Source organism: Tubulanus polymorphus, chromosome 3 (assembly GCF_964204645.1).
Source record: "Tubulanus polymorphus chromosome 3, tnTubPoly1.2, whole genome shotgun sequence".
In the NCBI taxonomy this organism is placed as follows: domain Eukaryota; kingdom Metazoa; phylum Nemertea; class Palaeonemertea; order Tubulaniformes; family Tubulanidae; genus Tubulanus; species Tubulanus polymorphus.
The window spans coordinates 13424921-13440570 of NC_134027.1; the positions used below are offsets into that span (position 1 = coordinate 13424921).

Below are 15650 nucleotides of genomic sequence, written 5' to 3' on the forward strand. Positions count from 1 at the left end.
ATGACTGATCAATGGCCAGAAATTAGAAAACATTTTATGAATGAAAAAGTAAAATCATTTGAAAATTGTAATATTAATCAAATTGATTATTATACCGGCAATAAATATGCATTATGGTTAGAACAACAGAGGATAATTCATTACATGGTTCTGGAAAAAAACTACAGAACACTAAAGATGGAATACAATTATTCATGAAAAAGATAAGAGGAGACAAAAATTTTAAAATGCACATTTATATTATATCTGATGCCCAATTAAATATTGTAAATTCACAATTAGATAGTATTCAATATTAGAAATATAAAGTTAAAATTAACGATGTATAAATGGGAGGTAAAAAAACTACTAATACTAAAGAACAATATTTAAGAAATTTATATTACAACCCTGAGAGTTCGGTTGCTTATTCTTCTACCAAAAATATATGGCGCCAAGTAAAACAAGATAAATTAGATAAGATAATCCCACATTTAGTTAAATATAAAGATATAAATGAATTTATGTTAGAACAACCAACATATACAACACATAAAAAAATTGTTAGAAAATATAAAACTCGTAAAACTATGGTAAGTTATGTATATCAACAGTGGCAAGGAGATTTAATTGATATGAAAAATGTTAAGAAAGATAATGATGATTATTGGTGGTTATTGAATATAATTGATATTTTTAGTCGTTATGTATGGAGTTTCCCACTTTATAGAAAAGATGCTGTACAAACATCAAATGTTTTAAGAAAATTTCTTTCGGATGATAAACTAAAACCAGAAAAAATACAATTTGATGATGGAAAAGAGTTTGATAATTCACTTGTTCATGAACTCTTAGATAATCATAATATTAAATATTTTTCAACAAAATCGGATAAAAAAGCAGCAGTTGTTGAACGATTTAATAGAACATTAAGAACAAGAATGTGGAAATATTTTACAGCAAATAATACTTTTAAATGGATTGATGTTTTACCAAAATTGATAGAAGGATATAATAATTCTTATCATTCTTCTATTGGAATGAAACCTATTGATGCTAGAAAACCTGAAAATGCTGAAATTGTTTGGAATAATTTATATGGAGCATTTCTTGTAGATGATTTTGGTGAACCTAAATTTAAAGTTGGTCTAAATGTTAGAATTTCTAAGTATAAAAAGATATTTGGTAAAGGATACGATCGAAATTTTACTAGAGAAATATATGAAATAAAAAAGGTAATAACAACAAAACCATATGTCTACTTTTATGAAGAAGAATTAAGTTTAACTACAGAAAATCTAGAACAAGAATATAAAATTGAAAAAGTATTAAAAACAAAAACTATTAAAAGAAAAAAATATTCTTTAGTAAAATGGGTTGGATGGCCAGATAAATTCAATGAATGGATATTGTCAAGTAAAATTAAAAATATATAAATGAATGAGGAATTATTTATATTTGAACCTCATAATATGTTAATTTCTGGTGTAACAAATTGTGGAAAAACTTATTTTATATTAAATTTGTTAGAAACTGTTTATAAAAACTATTTTGATAATATAGTATTATTTTGTCCAACATATGAATTTAATCAAACTTATGATAGAAATATTACTAGAAATAATAAATTTATTATATTAGATCCTAAAACAGTAAAAGAAAATTTAGATAATTGTATTAAAATAGCAATAGATATTTATAAAGGATCAAATACATTATTCATTATAGATGATTGTGCTAATCTACATGATTCAAAAGTTAGAGAAAGTGAGTTATGTTATTTAGCTTTTTCTGGTAGACATTTTGGGATAACAACATGGGTTTTAAATCAAAAATATAATTCAATTGTTAAAGACTTTAGGGAGAATATAAGATTTCTAATTTTATTCTACAATAAAGATAGAAAATCGATGAAAAATGCACTTGAGGAAAATGATATTATTCCACATGATTTACATAATGAATATATGGATAAGTTGAAAAATATTAAAAGATCAAAATTACTATTTAGATTACAACACCCATTTAAATATGAATTTATTTAAATTCAACTAGCTTGTTAATCTATTACATATTTAGTTACATTCTAGTTGAATTCTAGTTATTAGTAGTTGGAACAAAAATCAACTAGATTTAACAATATTTTAACTAGCTTGTTAATCTAGTTTAATTCTAGTTACATTCTAGTTGAATTCTAGCTGTTAGTAGTTGGAACAAAAATCAACTAGATTTAACAAGAAATAAACAAAAACAACGATATTTCAACTAGCTTGTTAATCTGGTTGAATTCTAGTTACATTCTAGTTGAATTCTAGTTGCAACATCACAAGTAATTTTTTTGTTATATAAATGGTAGGTGAAAAGAAAATAAAATCTAAAAATGGTGATGTTTCAATTGAAAAAACTTTAGATGATTTAGGAATAACAGAAACAAAATTAACTCCAGATGATGGTGCTTTAAGTAATGTTACAACAAATAATAATTATGAATATTATCTTTACTGTAAACATCAATTAGAAATATTAATAGCATCTGGAAAATGTAAAAATTTTGTCGGTAAAAATTTAACTTATAATGAATTAGACACAATGAAATCAGATGAAATTATTAGATTATTTAAGATTTATGAAGCCGCGAGAACAGCTAGAATTAATGACGCGATATCAGAAAATGTAGTAAAAGGTTATAGTAAATTATGTAATTATATACTACCAATTGAAGATGAAAATAGATTATATTCCGATTTAAAAAATGACTATTTAGTTATGACTGAATTAAATAAATGGATTGGATATTTATCATTTCAATTAGGCGGATTTATGACATTATTATCAACTGGAGTTATAACATTTTCAAATATTGAAAGTAAAAATATTTCTATAATAAATGAGCGAGGTGGAAGAAGTGAAGGAATTAACTGTGAAGAAAAAACCGAGATCACAGAAACAAATTGAATGGTCTCGGCAATTAGGAATTAAATCACAAGAATATAAAAAAGCTGTAAAAGAAAAAATAAGTAATAAAAATGTTAATAAAAATAGTGAAAATATTGTTATTTCTACTCCTTCTAATGATAGAATATTTGATAAATGTCTATATTTTACAGTTGGATTTGTAATTGTATTCATTTTGATCGGGTGTAATTGGTATAAGAAATCAAATAAAATTCATGATATTTATAATTCTGAAACAACTGCTATCAAAAATGAAAATACTTCTGAAATTCCAAAATTGACAATAAAAAAAATGGATTAATATTTTAGAAAAAAGCGAAAACAAATAATTGAATATCACCATGTGGGTGCCGTACGACACCATCTCACTACTTTTGTCTATCACTGTGTGGGTGCCGTTTATGGCACCATCTATGCGGAGCAATTAAATTGTCCAGATAAGTCATTTCGGATTCTAGATATTCATTATTTTTATTAATTTATTTTGTTTTTACTTGAATATTGTATTACAGTCATTTCTTATTATTAGTTTTTTCTTAAATTGAAAGATGGCAGCACTGGGTGGGGTGTGATGCTAAAATGAATTATTTGAATTTGAATTTGTTAATCAATTAACATGGTAATCGATTACTAATTTGATTAAAAATTATATCATAATTAAGTTAAAAATCCATAATTCATTTATCAGTTTTCATTCTTATATTCTTTTCATTCGGAATAATTTATAATTTCAAATTTCATATATTTTTTGAGCACCAACAACATTTACTTAGGTGTTTTAGCTAAGTATATAAGGCAATTCATTCAACCACTGGAGTGCCGCCGGGCTTGGCTTGCAGGGGCATTTCGAAAATGCACCTTTGTCCACCCTCCGTGGTTCTCCTTCAGTTTCGACTTTCGATCCTCCTTTCGGGGGTAAGGGGTTGATAGGAAATGCATTAGGCGCCTTTAATATAATGTGTTTCCTGTCAACCATTGAAGGAGAATTGGTGAGGTTTGGGTCACAGGGGTGTAATTAGAAATGCTTGGGGATAGGTATCTCGTGGCGCCTCTCAATAACGGGATGCTTATCCCCTAAAAACTCTGCGAGTCAAGTCGGGTGGTTTTGCTAAAACTTACCGTAAAAACATTGAAATATTCCTTTTAATCACGAGAGAGAATGACTATCCTCCTGTCCTGTGTGTGTTGTATGTACTGCGTGCTTATTATATAACTGCTAGCTATCTAATATAACAACAACGTTGTGCAACACCTGTTTGATTGATCAATATTCAAATGAAGCACTCTCTTATAATAACATGTAACAGATGTTTGACTGTATGATTGTAGTTGTTTATAAAACGACTAAGGTCATTTTGGATTCTAGATATTCATTATTTTTATTTCTTATTTAATCAACAATTTCTAAATCATGATGACCGTCTTCATTTTTCCCATGATAGATTATTTTAAATCCTACTAAATCTTTCAATTCCTCTGTACTCAATGAAACCCATTTATCAGGTAAAAATACTTTAAATTCTCGCGATGTACTAACATTACAGTAGCTTAAATTTGCTGATACTTTCTCTCCATATTTAGTTTTTATCTTTTCTAATTTCAATATTTTATGTTCCATTTCTTTTGTAACATCAATTAACTTTTTTATTTCAAATTGTTTTTTTGCTGGTTTAATTCTGTTATTTATTGTTGCTAAGAATGCTTTTCTATCTCCCATTTATTAGGAAAAAAATTACTTGTGGTGATGAGTGGTGTCTCGTCCTCTCGTCCTCTGGTATGAAAGCCTACTTTTCCAATTACTGACATGATGGAAAACATCAGAATAAACTAGTTTCGACTTTTTAACAGAATCGCATTAATGAGGTTTAACAGTACAAATAGCCTAGGCTAAATCGTTCGGCAGAAAATAAATTCATTTTCAGGAATAAAATCGTACTAGACAAATAGACCTTTAAGTCTGTGGTCCTCCCAATCAACATCGCCATAGAAGATTTGCCGGCAGATCCACTTAATACCACAGTATAATCTACCAATGCTTCAAGGCCCATGGGCCTCTTGTAACACAATTAATTACTAATTTCCATTATTTACAATATACAATTAGCTGGTCTATCATACATTGATGCCCTTCCGGACTGTCAGCCACCACGACCATATCGTCTGCGTACATCAAAATAAATAATCTAAACCATAGCTCAACTTGGCCATCATCGGCCAAAAAACTTAGTGAAGGGCAATTATTTTCCTATAGATGCTGTTGCAGGTCGTTTACATATATTGAAAAGAGTACCGGGGACACATTTTCGCCTTGCCTTAGGCCCATAAAACTCTCACAGACACACATGACTTAACATGCTGATACATATTGTGGATGACTTTTAAAATTTTGCATTTAATTCCTGTCTGAATCAGCTTGTGCCAAAGAGCTTTCCTCCAAATGCTATCAAAACATTTTTGGTAATCTGCGAACACACAATACAGCCTGCGATTTGATTTCAAGAACAAGTCAATTAAGGTTTTCAACGTGATACGTGGTCGAGTATACTATGATTTTTGCGGAATCCCGCTTGATTATTTAGTAACAAGTTATTTGATTCCAAGAAGGACGCTATTCTTTTATTTAACACGCTAGTAAAAAGTTTGCCCATACACGATAGTAGGGAAATACCCCTGTAGCTATCCGGCCCTTTCTGTTTGTAAATTTGTAAAATGATTCCATTTAACCAGTTTTCAGGTATACAACCAGTTTCAAGGACGTTATCGAAAAGGTTAACAAGACTAGTTAAAAGAAAATGGTCTGAGTTCTTAAGAAACTCGTTTTGAATTTCGTCAACACCAGGTGACTTAAAGTTCTTAAGTTTTCTTAAGTGTTTTAAGACCTCTTCACCAGTTACCGGTTGATTTAGTATGGAATTATCGATATCATTTTCACTGAAATCATCAACGTCTTCCAGGAAAGGTTCTTCTCCCGACAATTCCGGGCTTCCGTTTAAGGCCTTGAAGTGTTGGAGGAATTCATTAGCAGAGATTTTACAGTTATCATCATTTTTGCCTTTTTTAGAATTTTCCAAAACTCGTTATGTTCTTTAGTTGCCATGCCTCGAAGAGTACTGTTGAATTTTTCTATCTTGTCTCTATTTGCCTTTTCAGTGCTTTCTTATAGCGCCGAAATCTTAGATTTACGTTTGAATGATTTTCTCTTGTCGGCATATACGAATACAAACGTTTGGCTCTACGGTAGTCAGCACGGGTCTTATTTCTCTACTTAATATTGGTCGTTTTTTTGCTTTACTGACATTGATTTTGATTACTCTTTTACCCATGACTTTTGTAGCCGATTGTGTTATTACATCACACAGTCGGTGATTGGCGGTATTAATAAGATGTTGTTCCAGGTCAGAATTTATATCATCAAGTATTGGTGATTGTTTGGACAAGGTTTCAGTATACTGGCCATTGCGATTAGGGTATCATTTAATTTTCTCTTGGGTTTTATAGTCATTATGGATATCATTTGTTTAAGATTTACTGCCAGAATCCTGGCTCCTTTTTATCCCGCATACAACTGGGGAATGTACATCCGAAAATAGCTTTTCGAATTTAGCAACCTCAAACATACAGAGTTTATCCAGAAGTTGTGGGGAATAAATAAACCAATCCACAACGTGCTTATATTCTGCCTTAAAACAAGTGTATTCACCAATGTTTTTATCTTTTCCCACACGCCCGTTTAGTATGAAAACATTCTGCCCTACACAAAGATCTATTAAGCGATATCCATAATTATTAACCACTGGCTCTTTGTTAACACGGTTCACAACTTCATTTTCTTTAAGGTAATACAGACTCTTACGGGGTTCAGTAAAAACCTCATCTAAGTCGAGTGAATTGATACGAAACTCATCTATATTTACTAAGTCACACAAGCACCCAGTATGGGAATTAAAATCACCACACATACATAGACAATGATTATCACTAGAATAATTTTCCAAGGTATTGTGAATTAATTCATCGAACAGATTAACTCCACCTCCAAGGGCTAGCTTACTACTAGATGAAATTAACTTAACACTTTTTCTTAAAGAATTTCGTACCGCAATTCCAACGCCTCCTGACCGGAACGGTGAAATACTTTTACGATTATTCATATGAAAATCATAACCCAAATCGCTGAAGAAATTTTTTGCCCAAAATTCATCTGTGTCGTCTAATTTCGTTTCGGTCAGGACAAGGAAGTCATAAAATTTTACAAAATTTTGGAATTCTGTAATACTTGCTTTACTTTTTAGACCACAGACATTCAATGTCACGATAGATAAACATTCTGGCCCTGCGCTTTCCTATTTGTTAGTAAGTTCCGAAACCGTGACACCCGAGTCCATATCAAGTACTAATCGTGCTGACGCGAGAACGGCACCGATATCGCCGCCCAATGATGAGTTTTTGTTCTGCGAGATCTCGTCTGAAGGTGAACTCGGTCTCTTTGCCTCCGGTCGTCCCGAATTCCTCCGCTTCATCGTTCTTTGCGGACGCCTACCAGTGTTGAATAAAGGCCTGCACGATTCTCTGTCTAATGCTTCCACAGCAGCCGTCGCGTTTAACTGTACCGTCGACGAGGCCGCAGTACTAGCCTCTTTGGATACTGACAGGTTCGTTTCTTTCGCATCCGACATTGTGTTTAAGTTTGCCCGAAATGAGAACCCAGGTGCGGGGCTTGGACCAGTAAAGTTAAAAACACGGTGTTCAGTCGCTGTTTTCTCGCACGGAGCTATTTCAATGTTGTGCCCTTTCTCAGAGGATGATGACCGATTGATCAATCGACCATTCCTAGCTATCTTTAACTCTTTCTTTGCTCGCAGGACGTAATCCAACAACTTATTGGAGTTGATGTCGTTCAGCCTCTCGGCATGGGACTGACTTGAACGCAGCCAGACGTTACTGAATCTTTTAATTCTACGCAGCTTCTCTTTTTTGCGGAGTATATGAATCTTAATTTCCTTAGTTTTTACCGAAACTTTGACCAGCGGGCATTTCTGTTTTCCTCTGGCTGGTAGCTTTTTGGCGTCCACGACGACGTTTTTATGGCCAAGATGACTAAATATTTCATCACAAGTGTCCGTGGGTTTGTTATTCACCCCTAGTTCCAGACCACTTATAATTATACAGATTTCCGTGTTGTCTAGAGGTTTCGGTATCGCGCAACTGGACTGAGTAGCTAGTTTTTTCTGAAGATCTAAACACTCCGACGTTAAGCTCGCTATTGTTTTGCTGGAGTCTGCCATGGCAGCAGCAAAGCGCGTATTCTCGCTTTTTAAACTATCATTAGACGTGCTAGTAAATTCCACTGAACCAGAGAGTTCGCCAACTGTTTTTGCTTGGGCTCCTAATTTTTCTTTGATTTCGTTTATGTCTCGGCCGTGCAGGCAAACTGTAGTGTCTAGCTTTCCGAATCTTTCTGTGACATTTTTATAGTCCGCCCGCATTTTGGACAAATCTGACTTAATTTCCGTAATTGATTGTGTCAGAAACGTATCGAACTCAGACGAGTGATTGACCATTGATGCTGCCTCTGAATTCATCGCTTATATGTTTCCAGTCCCACTCACTTAAGCAGAGTGTACGCATTTAAGCCCATTTAATTTGGGATATACTATATGCCGAGTTGAATTGGCTTTAACACATATGATATCACACAAGCGAGACGGTAAGAACAGAGTATGTTTGGTCTGGTCAAGCGGAACGGTTACCCTTCCGTATGCTTCAAGCACTAAAGTTGGGTGGTTTTACAACAAAATCAATCCAATTCAAAAGCGATGTTGGTATATAACTGTTCACTCATTGGATAATGGCCTTTCCATTTTTCATACAAGCTAAAAGTTCTCCACTTGGTCTCTCCAAATAGTTCAAATAATTTGTCCAGAACTGGTGAAATTAACTCACAATATAGAGTGCAGAAATTGAGTTATTTTCCCTGCCGTTACACCAGCGCTTGTACTCCAATTGCCATCTTGGATCACGTATGTATGGCCAACACATAACATCATAAATTGGTCCGCTAATATAGTGTTTTGTGGTATAGATGACACGTTTGTATGAATTTGTGCTGAACATAGATACTTTTTCAGGACTTAAGGACCGAAAATTGGCAATATTTTTGATACAAACTGAGAAAGTATCAAAACATTTGAGAACGCGTTTCTTATGATTCACAGCTTGAACTAATTAAGCTTTGCAGGCGGTAAATGATATAATCGACTTTAATTCTAATAATGTTCTCCGGTAATCTTGGTACGATTTACATATCTTCTAACAGCTCCTCGTCGATGACAACAACTCGAACAATCAGCTCTAAACTTTTTCGGTGAGTACAACATGGTTCAACAATCGCTTAAACGGTGTCGACGTAGACAATGGCGCGGAAATAAGTCCTGATGATTGGGAGAAATCTGCTGTTAGGCCTTCTGATAACTGAGACCCAGAGATGTTGGGTACTGTAGTGCGTATTATTAACATCCACCTGACAAAATCAGAAACAATAAAAAATGTATCAATATAGTTTCTGCCTAATCAGAACACAAATAAAATAAACATTGTCGGGGCTTGTCAAGTTAGGATATCTAAGGCCGGCACTGGAATGATCTAGTTACCGTTGGCGTTGCATACCAACAAATCTAAGTCAAGAATAATTTTGGCAGACGTTAACGCCCGGCCAAGCCATTTTCATTCAGCAAAAGCAGACCGTCTCCCAGGCAAAATGAATTAGGTTGAAATTTGAATTTGAAATAAATTATTATTAGAAAGGCACACAAATGCGGTTGAAAAAGAATCACATGCGACTAAAATTACGATGTATACTTTGATATCGATGCAATATACCTCGGTTACACATAAGCCTAGGTAAATGACGGTTTGCCGCTAGATAAATCGAAAGAAAACACCAGCTAATGTCACAGTTGTTAAAATTGTTCTAAGAATGTTGCGGGCTCGACTTTTACGGAATATATCATTCAGTATTCCATCAAAATTGGACCCAGCATTGCCACACTTAACTGGGTTCTTATTCTGGATTACATAATTCTATCATATTCAGCATCGGTAAAAATTCTGCGATTTCTTGTTCATCTAAACTGGTTGTTTGGAGAATACCCCAGCTGCTGAGGGTATTCCTTAAACCAGTAACCAATCAGAGCGCAGCTTTCTCACAATGACGTGGAAAGCGGGATTATGTAGGCCGTGGCCTGAACAGTGATTATTTGAAAGAGCTTACGTGATCTCCGCATAATAAAAGTTTTAATTTTCGGGATGGAGCATATACGTATTCGCGAAAAATAGTGAATTTTGACTGTTTACTGCGTAACTGGAACGATCACCGTTTCACCTTCTTACCGTTTTATCTATGCTTGCTAACGTTTTAAATGGCGCAAATCGTATAACGAAAGTGTACGGTACAAAAGACGAGTTAACGTGCACGGCAATTTGTGAGTAAGTTATTTCCGGAAAGGTCCCCAGAGCCATTATTGAAGACTCCGTCGACATACAACGAAGTCAAAAATTGGGATAATTTGTTGTTGTTTGCTTAGTGCTATTATTGGTGTATTTTTTGCATTCTCGCAATTTCGATAAAGGTGGGCCTCGGACCCATTTAAATTCGTGGAACCCTAGTTCATTCCGGAATTCTCCTGAAAACCTGGGCATGCAGCCACTAAAGGATGCCCTAGAGAAGGGACGGTATTCCATAATGTTGAAGTTTGTACTGTAATCCCTCTGGCCGGCTGGTTTTATTCTCTTATCCTTTTATCCTCGCATACCGCTACCGGTTTCACTGTCCCCCAACATAGCCTGACATATATTTCCAATATCTCTTATCTTATTATTTTGTTCTGGTCTAAAACAGCCGAATATAACCCGGTAGCTTTATGGACTGCCATACAGCCAAGTTCGACTGCTTTATAGTGGCAAGTTTCTCTTTGAGTTCCCCCAAGACCAAATTGTCGAATTTTATGTTTCTCTCCATTTGGAAAAGCTCATCTTCCAAGAGAAGTATCCAAGAGTGAGTTGCTTCAGCTTTAGATTCTCGTTTCCCTAAAAGAGCGCATCATTCAAACAATGAATCGGGCGACAAAGACATAACGATCATGAAAACCTATCGAATTATTCTTAACAACCCAATTTAATAAAAAGTTTTCATGGCGATTTGCAAAAATGAGTGATGTCATTTTCGTCACGATTCATGATTATAATCAAGGGTAGCAAATTTGCCCCCCCCCCCCATTAAAGGGTGAAATGGGTGCATTATCAGAACCAAATGTTTTAAAACGGTCACTTGTCAGTAGACCACAGCTACTATAGAAAACCGACTGAATTGAAAGGTAAACTATTTCAGAGTGGCTGTTTTGAAATGTATACTACTGGAAAAGTAGCCGATATTGTTAATTGCTTATTGTTCTCAAGTAGCTACTAAGTAGAAGTAGACCTTTGAGTTCAAAAGTGCGATAGACATGTGCTTAAATTCAGCCTTTCATTCTGTGTATGGTCTTAAACATCAGTAACCATCAGGTGTTAGTTACACGAGCGATGGCAATCTTATATATCATCAGTAGATATTCGTTAACGTGGAATTTGGATTACCTAGCTTATGTCCTCCTCACCAAAAGATATTAGCAAATGTAACTGCTGGTTATTCATTGCTGCTTTTTCTTATTCATTGAGAGTGATATTTGATCGAATACCGAGAGCTTATCGAGATCAATATCAAAAAGAACCTTGGAAATTCGTCGATACAAAAGATCTGCCGTACGATTACGATTCGATAATGCATTACCCTGATAATGGTAAGGGCTTTACAAATTGATTGAATTAAATCTAATTGATTACTCAACGAATATGCTAGGTAATGATGTCAATTTTGCGTTATTTTCTTCGTATTGTAATTTTCTTTTTCTAGATGGCGAACTTATAACAGTTGATCGTCGTGCCCAGCATCGAATCGGACAAAGAGAAAAATTGAGTTTTTACGACAAGAAATTAGCCAACATTATGTATAACTGTAACGGTAAGGGCTTAGTACCAAATTTTTTGACGCCTTATAAAACGTTACCATTATGAAACCTAAACAATGTTAACCATTCAGCGTCATTTTACAAACGACAACCGTGAATCGATGTGCCAAACGCCACAGGTCTATGTGTACACATACAAGCTATTTGGCAAAATATCATTGACAAAGATGTAGAATGTCTTCCTGTGATTATATAATGTGCTCTATTTGAACGTCGGAATGTTATATTGCATTGAATATCATTAGAAGACATAGAAGCTATCTACGATCAGTGTAGGGCCGGTGTGAAGTACTCTCGAATTTATTTTTCGACCCTCCAACCTTTGACTTAAAACAACTTATTCCTATTAACCTTATTAAACAACTTATTCCTATATATATATATATGTATGAATAACTTCTGAAATCAATTTTAATAACAAATTTGATATTAAAATGGAAGCAAATAAGAAGTACTACTGTTCAACATGTAAAATTAATATAGATAAATCTCAAAAAGCAAGGCATAATAAAACTAAGACACATTTAGAAAATGAATTGAAATTAGAATATAAAGATGATATATTAGAAACTAAATTAGACCAGATTATTAAACCTGAAAATCATATTCTTACAGAAAAGTTAATGGTTACTCAGGAAGATAAATTTAATAATGTAGTGCATTATACAATGTTAAAAATCTATTTGAATCAAGGAATGATTCTAAAAAAAGTGCATAGATATATATCATTTAGTCAATCTAAATGGTTAGAAAATATATAGATTTTAACACCAAACAGAGAACTAAAGCTAAAACTGATTTTGAGAAAGATTTTTATCAAGTTCATGAATATTGCGTTCTATGGTAAAACTTGCGAGAATATTAGAAATAGAAATGATATTGAGTTAGTTAGTAATGGTAAAAGAATTAGACATTTACAAACATATCCTAAGTTCATTGGTAACAGAATATTTGATGAAAATTTAGCCGCAGTTAAAATGAGGATAACTTCTATGAAATTTAATAAACCAATCTACGTTGGCGCTTCAGTTTTAGAAATATCAAAACTATTAATTTATGAATTTTACTATAACGTATTACAACCTCATTTTGGAGAAAAGCATATAGAAATCTTATATTTTGATACCGATAGTTACTTATTAAAGATCAAAACTAATTACATAACAGATGATTTGATAACATTAAAACATCATTTTGATTTTAGTAACTATCCTAAAACTCATCAATTGTTTAACAATGATAATAAAAAGGTGTCCGGTAAATTCAAAGATGAATAAGGTGGTGAAGAAATGATAGAGTTCATTGGAATTCGATCTAAAATGTATAGTTATAGAACTAAAGAACATGAAGCTAAAAAGTTAAAAAGGAATTACAAAAAGCGTAGTAGAAAAAATCATTCATTTCAAAGATTACATCAATTGTATATTCAATGAAGAAGTTAGAAAACATAAGATGAAATGTTTAAGATCTGAGTACCACGAGATGTTTATTGAAGAGATAGAGAAGATAAGTTTGAATCCTTTCGATGATAAAAGATATATTTTAGATGATGGTATACACACAGTCGCGTATGGTTGCAATTTAGATGAATACTTAAACTTTAAAAGAGAAGAAACAAAAGAGAATGAGATTATGAAAAGGATTCTAACATGTTAATCGGTTTTAATAAAAAAATATGTTATTAAAATGGAGAGTAAACAAGTACACAATGAGAACAACGAATCATTTCTAGATAGAATAAAAGATACTAAAAATGCTAAATCAGTAGATTATAAATCTAAAAAAATAAATGAACTAACAATTCATACGAAATATTTAAATACAAATATTGATACAGTTACTATTAAATATGGAGATAAATTAGTTATTCACTTATAATATGAAAGATTGAAAGGAAATAAATATAAATTCAGAACATATTTACCAGATAGATTCCATAGATTATCAAGTGAAGATTAAGAAGAATTATGTTCTGGTGATTTCTATTTCATATACATAGGTAAGAATGAAAAAGGGCACCATGAAATAGATTTTGAATAAGAAAATTTGTAAAATTAATGGTAGAATTAAAAGAATACAGAATATTTGTTGATTCTAGAAGACTTACAAATTATAAATCACATAATTTACTAGTACAATTAGATAGAGAATTTGAAAATTGTGTAGATTTAAAATTAGTAAATGTAAGTTTATGTAATTCTTTTTATAATATATCGGAAAAATCTATTGAACATAGAGTCTTTTTAATTCATGATAGAAATAAAAATAGATGGTTTCATCTTTTTCTTAAACCAGGATTATAATATGTAATAGATGAAATCCAAGTGACGGACGCTTCGTCACAGCTTGATGATTTAATTTTTTATACTAACAAATCATTTCGATTCAAAAACAACCTCGTGTATTTTGATATTGTGTATTGTGTATGTATTGTGTATTTTGAGTATATAACGAAATACACTCAGAATATTGTCAGTGACTAGGAACACAGAGAAAATTAATTGTAGTCAATCCTATGGAACTGGAAAGTAACTTTGATCAATTTTATTTCAAATTGAAATTGTACTTTGGCCCGAAGCATATTAATTCTTAGATAAAACTTGGGAAAATGAAAAATAATGCCAGAGGGTTGGCGGAGGGGGAAAGACAATTAAACTGCAACTCTAAGGTTTGATTCATATCTGGTTATAGAAAATTTGGGCTTTTAGGATTAGGAAATTCAATTTTCTGAAAAAGACTTGACCCAATTTCCCAACTGAATTGTTTATTTATTTTAATTTTTGGTCTTTGGCTTACCCGTGGCTCTGTTTATTACTGCTAAAAACTATTTCGATTTAGATTAGTGTATCAAGAATTATTCAATGGTTTAAACCACTTTGCAAAACCACTATATAACCGACATTTCGAAGTGAAACTGAGTCAGAATGAGACTGGTTTTTGCAAGATTGAAGAATTTTTGACCTGGTTGTTGATTTAGAAATTAACACCATCCGAAAAAAGGACAAGAGGGTTACTACAAACTTTTTGATAACGGAGAAAAATGGAAGACGCGTTGAAATGCATCAATCGGAAAATTATTTTCTGCCAGAAAGAATCGAATTAATCAAGATGGAAAATTCAAATGTCAATACAAAAATTGATTTCTCTTACGAAAAATACTTATTTGTTTCTAATCATCCGATAATGTCGAATACCGGGAATCTACGGCTCAAGTAAATAAGCAGTGCACGTGGCTAGCGGTACCGAATTCCTTATTTGGTGTAAGAAGGGGTGGAGACTAAATGTTGTTGCCGACCGCGATGTTGGGGCTGCTGCTCGAGCGAGACCGATCGGCGATCCGCCGCGCTGTCGTGAAATTTTAAGCAAATCGTACGACTCAGTCTAACACGACTCGCTGTTTTAGAGTCATTTAATTTGATAAGATAATTAAATATTTCAGTGCTGTGGCTGGGGTCGACTGCTGTACGTGCGCGCTAGAGCGTAATTCTCCGGGATTCGAACCCGCGCGCGATTGTTATTATGAATTCGCTCCAGTTGCTAAAGGAATTTCAGCTATTTTGAACTCGTTCGATCAACGCGGTTCATTGTTAAACGATTCAACGATCCAATCTTGGTCGAAATTTCACGAAATAAATACATTCTGAAATCACCCGA

At 33.1% G+C, this 15650-nt stretch overlaps 1 protein-coding gene across 6 annotated transcripts in view; it reads left to right on the plus strand.

Moving 5' to 3' along the window:
* LOC141902693 (zinc metalloproteinase nas-30-like) overlaps nt 1-15650 on the plus strand; it is a 184423-nt gene that overhangs the window by 86213 nt on the left and 82560 nt on the right. For 5 of the 6 annotated variants that reach the window (XR_012618918.1, XR_012618919.1, XM_074790529.1 and 2 more), the window contains exons 7-9: nt 9251-9298; nt 11647-11768; nt 11882-11989. Coding sequence is in view for 4 of the 6 variants with exons in the window: in XM_074790529.1 (XP_074646630.1) it covers nt 9251-9298; nt 11647-11768; nt 11882-11989 (278 nt within the window). In the remaining 2 variants the exon portion in view is untranslated. The remainder of the gene's footprint in view (nt 1-9250; nt 9299-11646; nt 11769-11881; nt 11990-15650) is intronic. The other variant, XM_074790530.1, reaches the window with a different exon arrangement.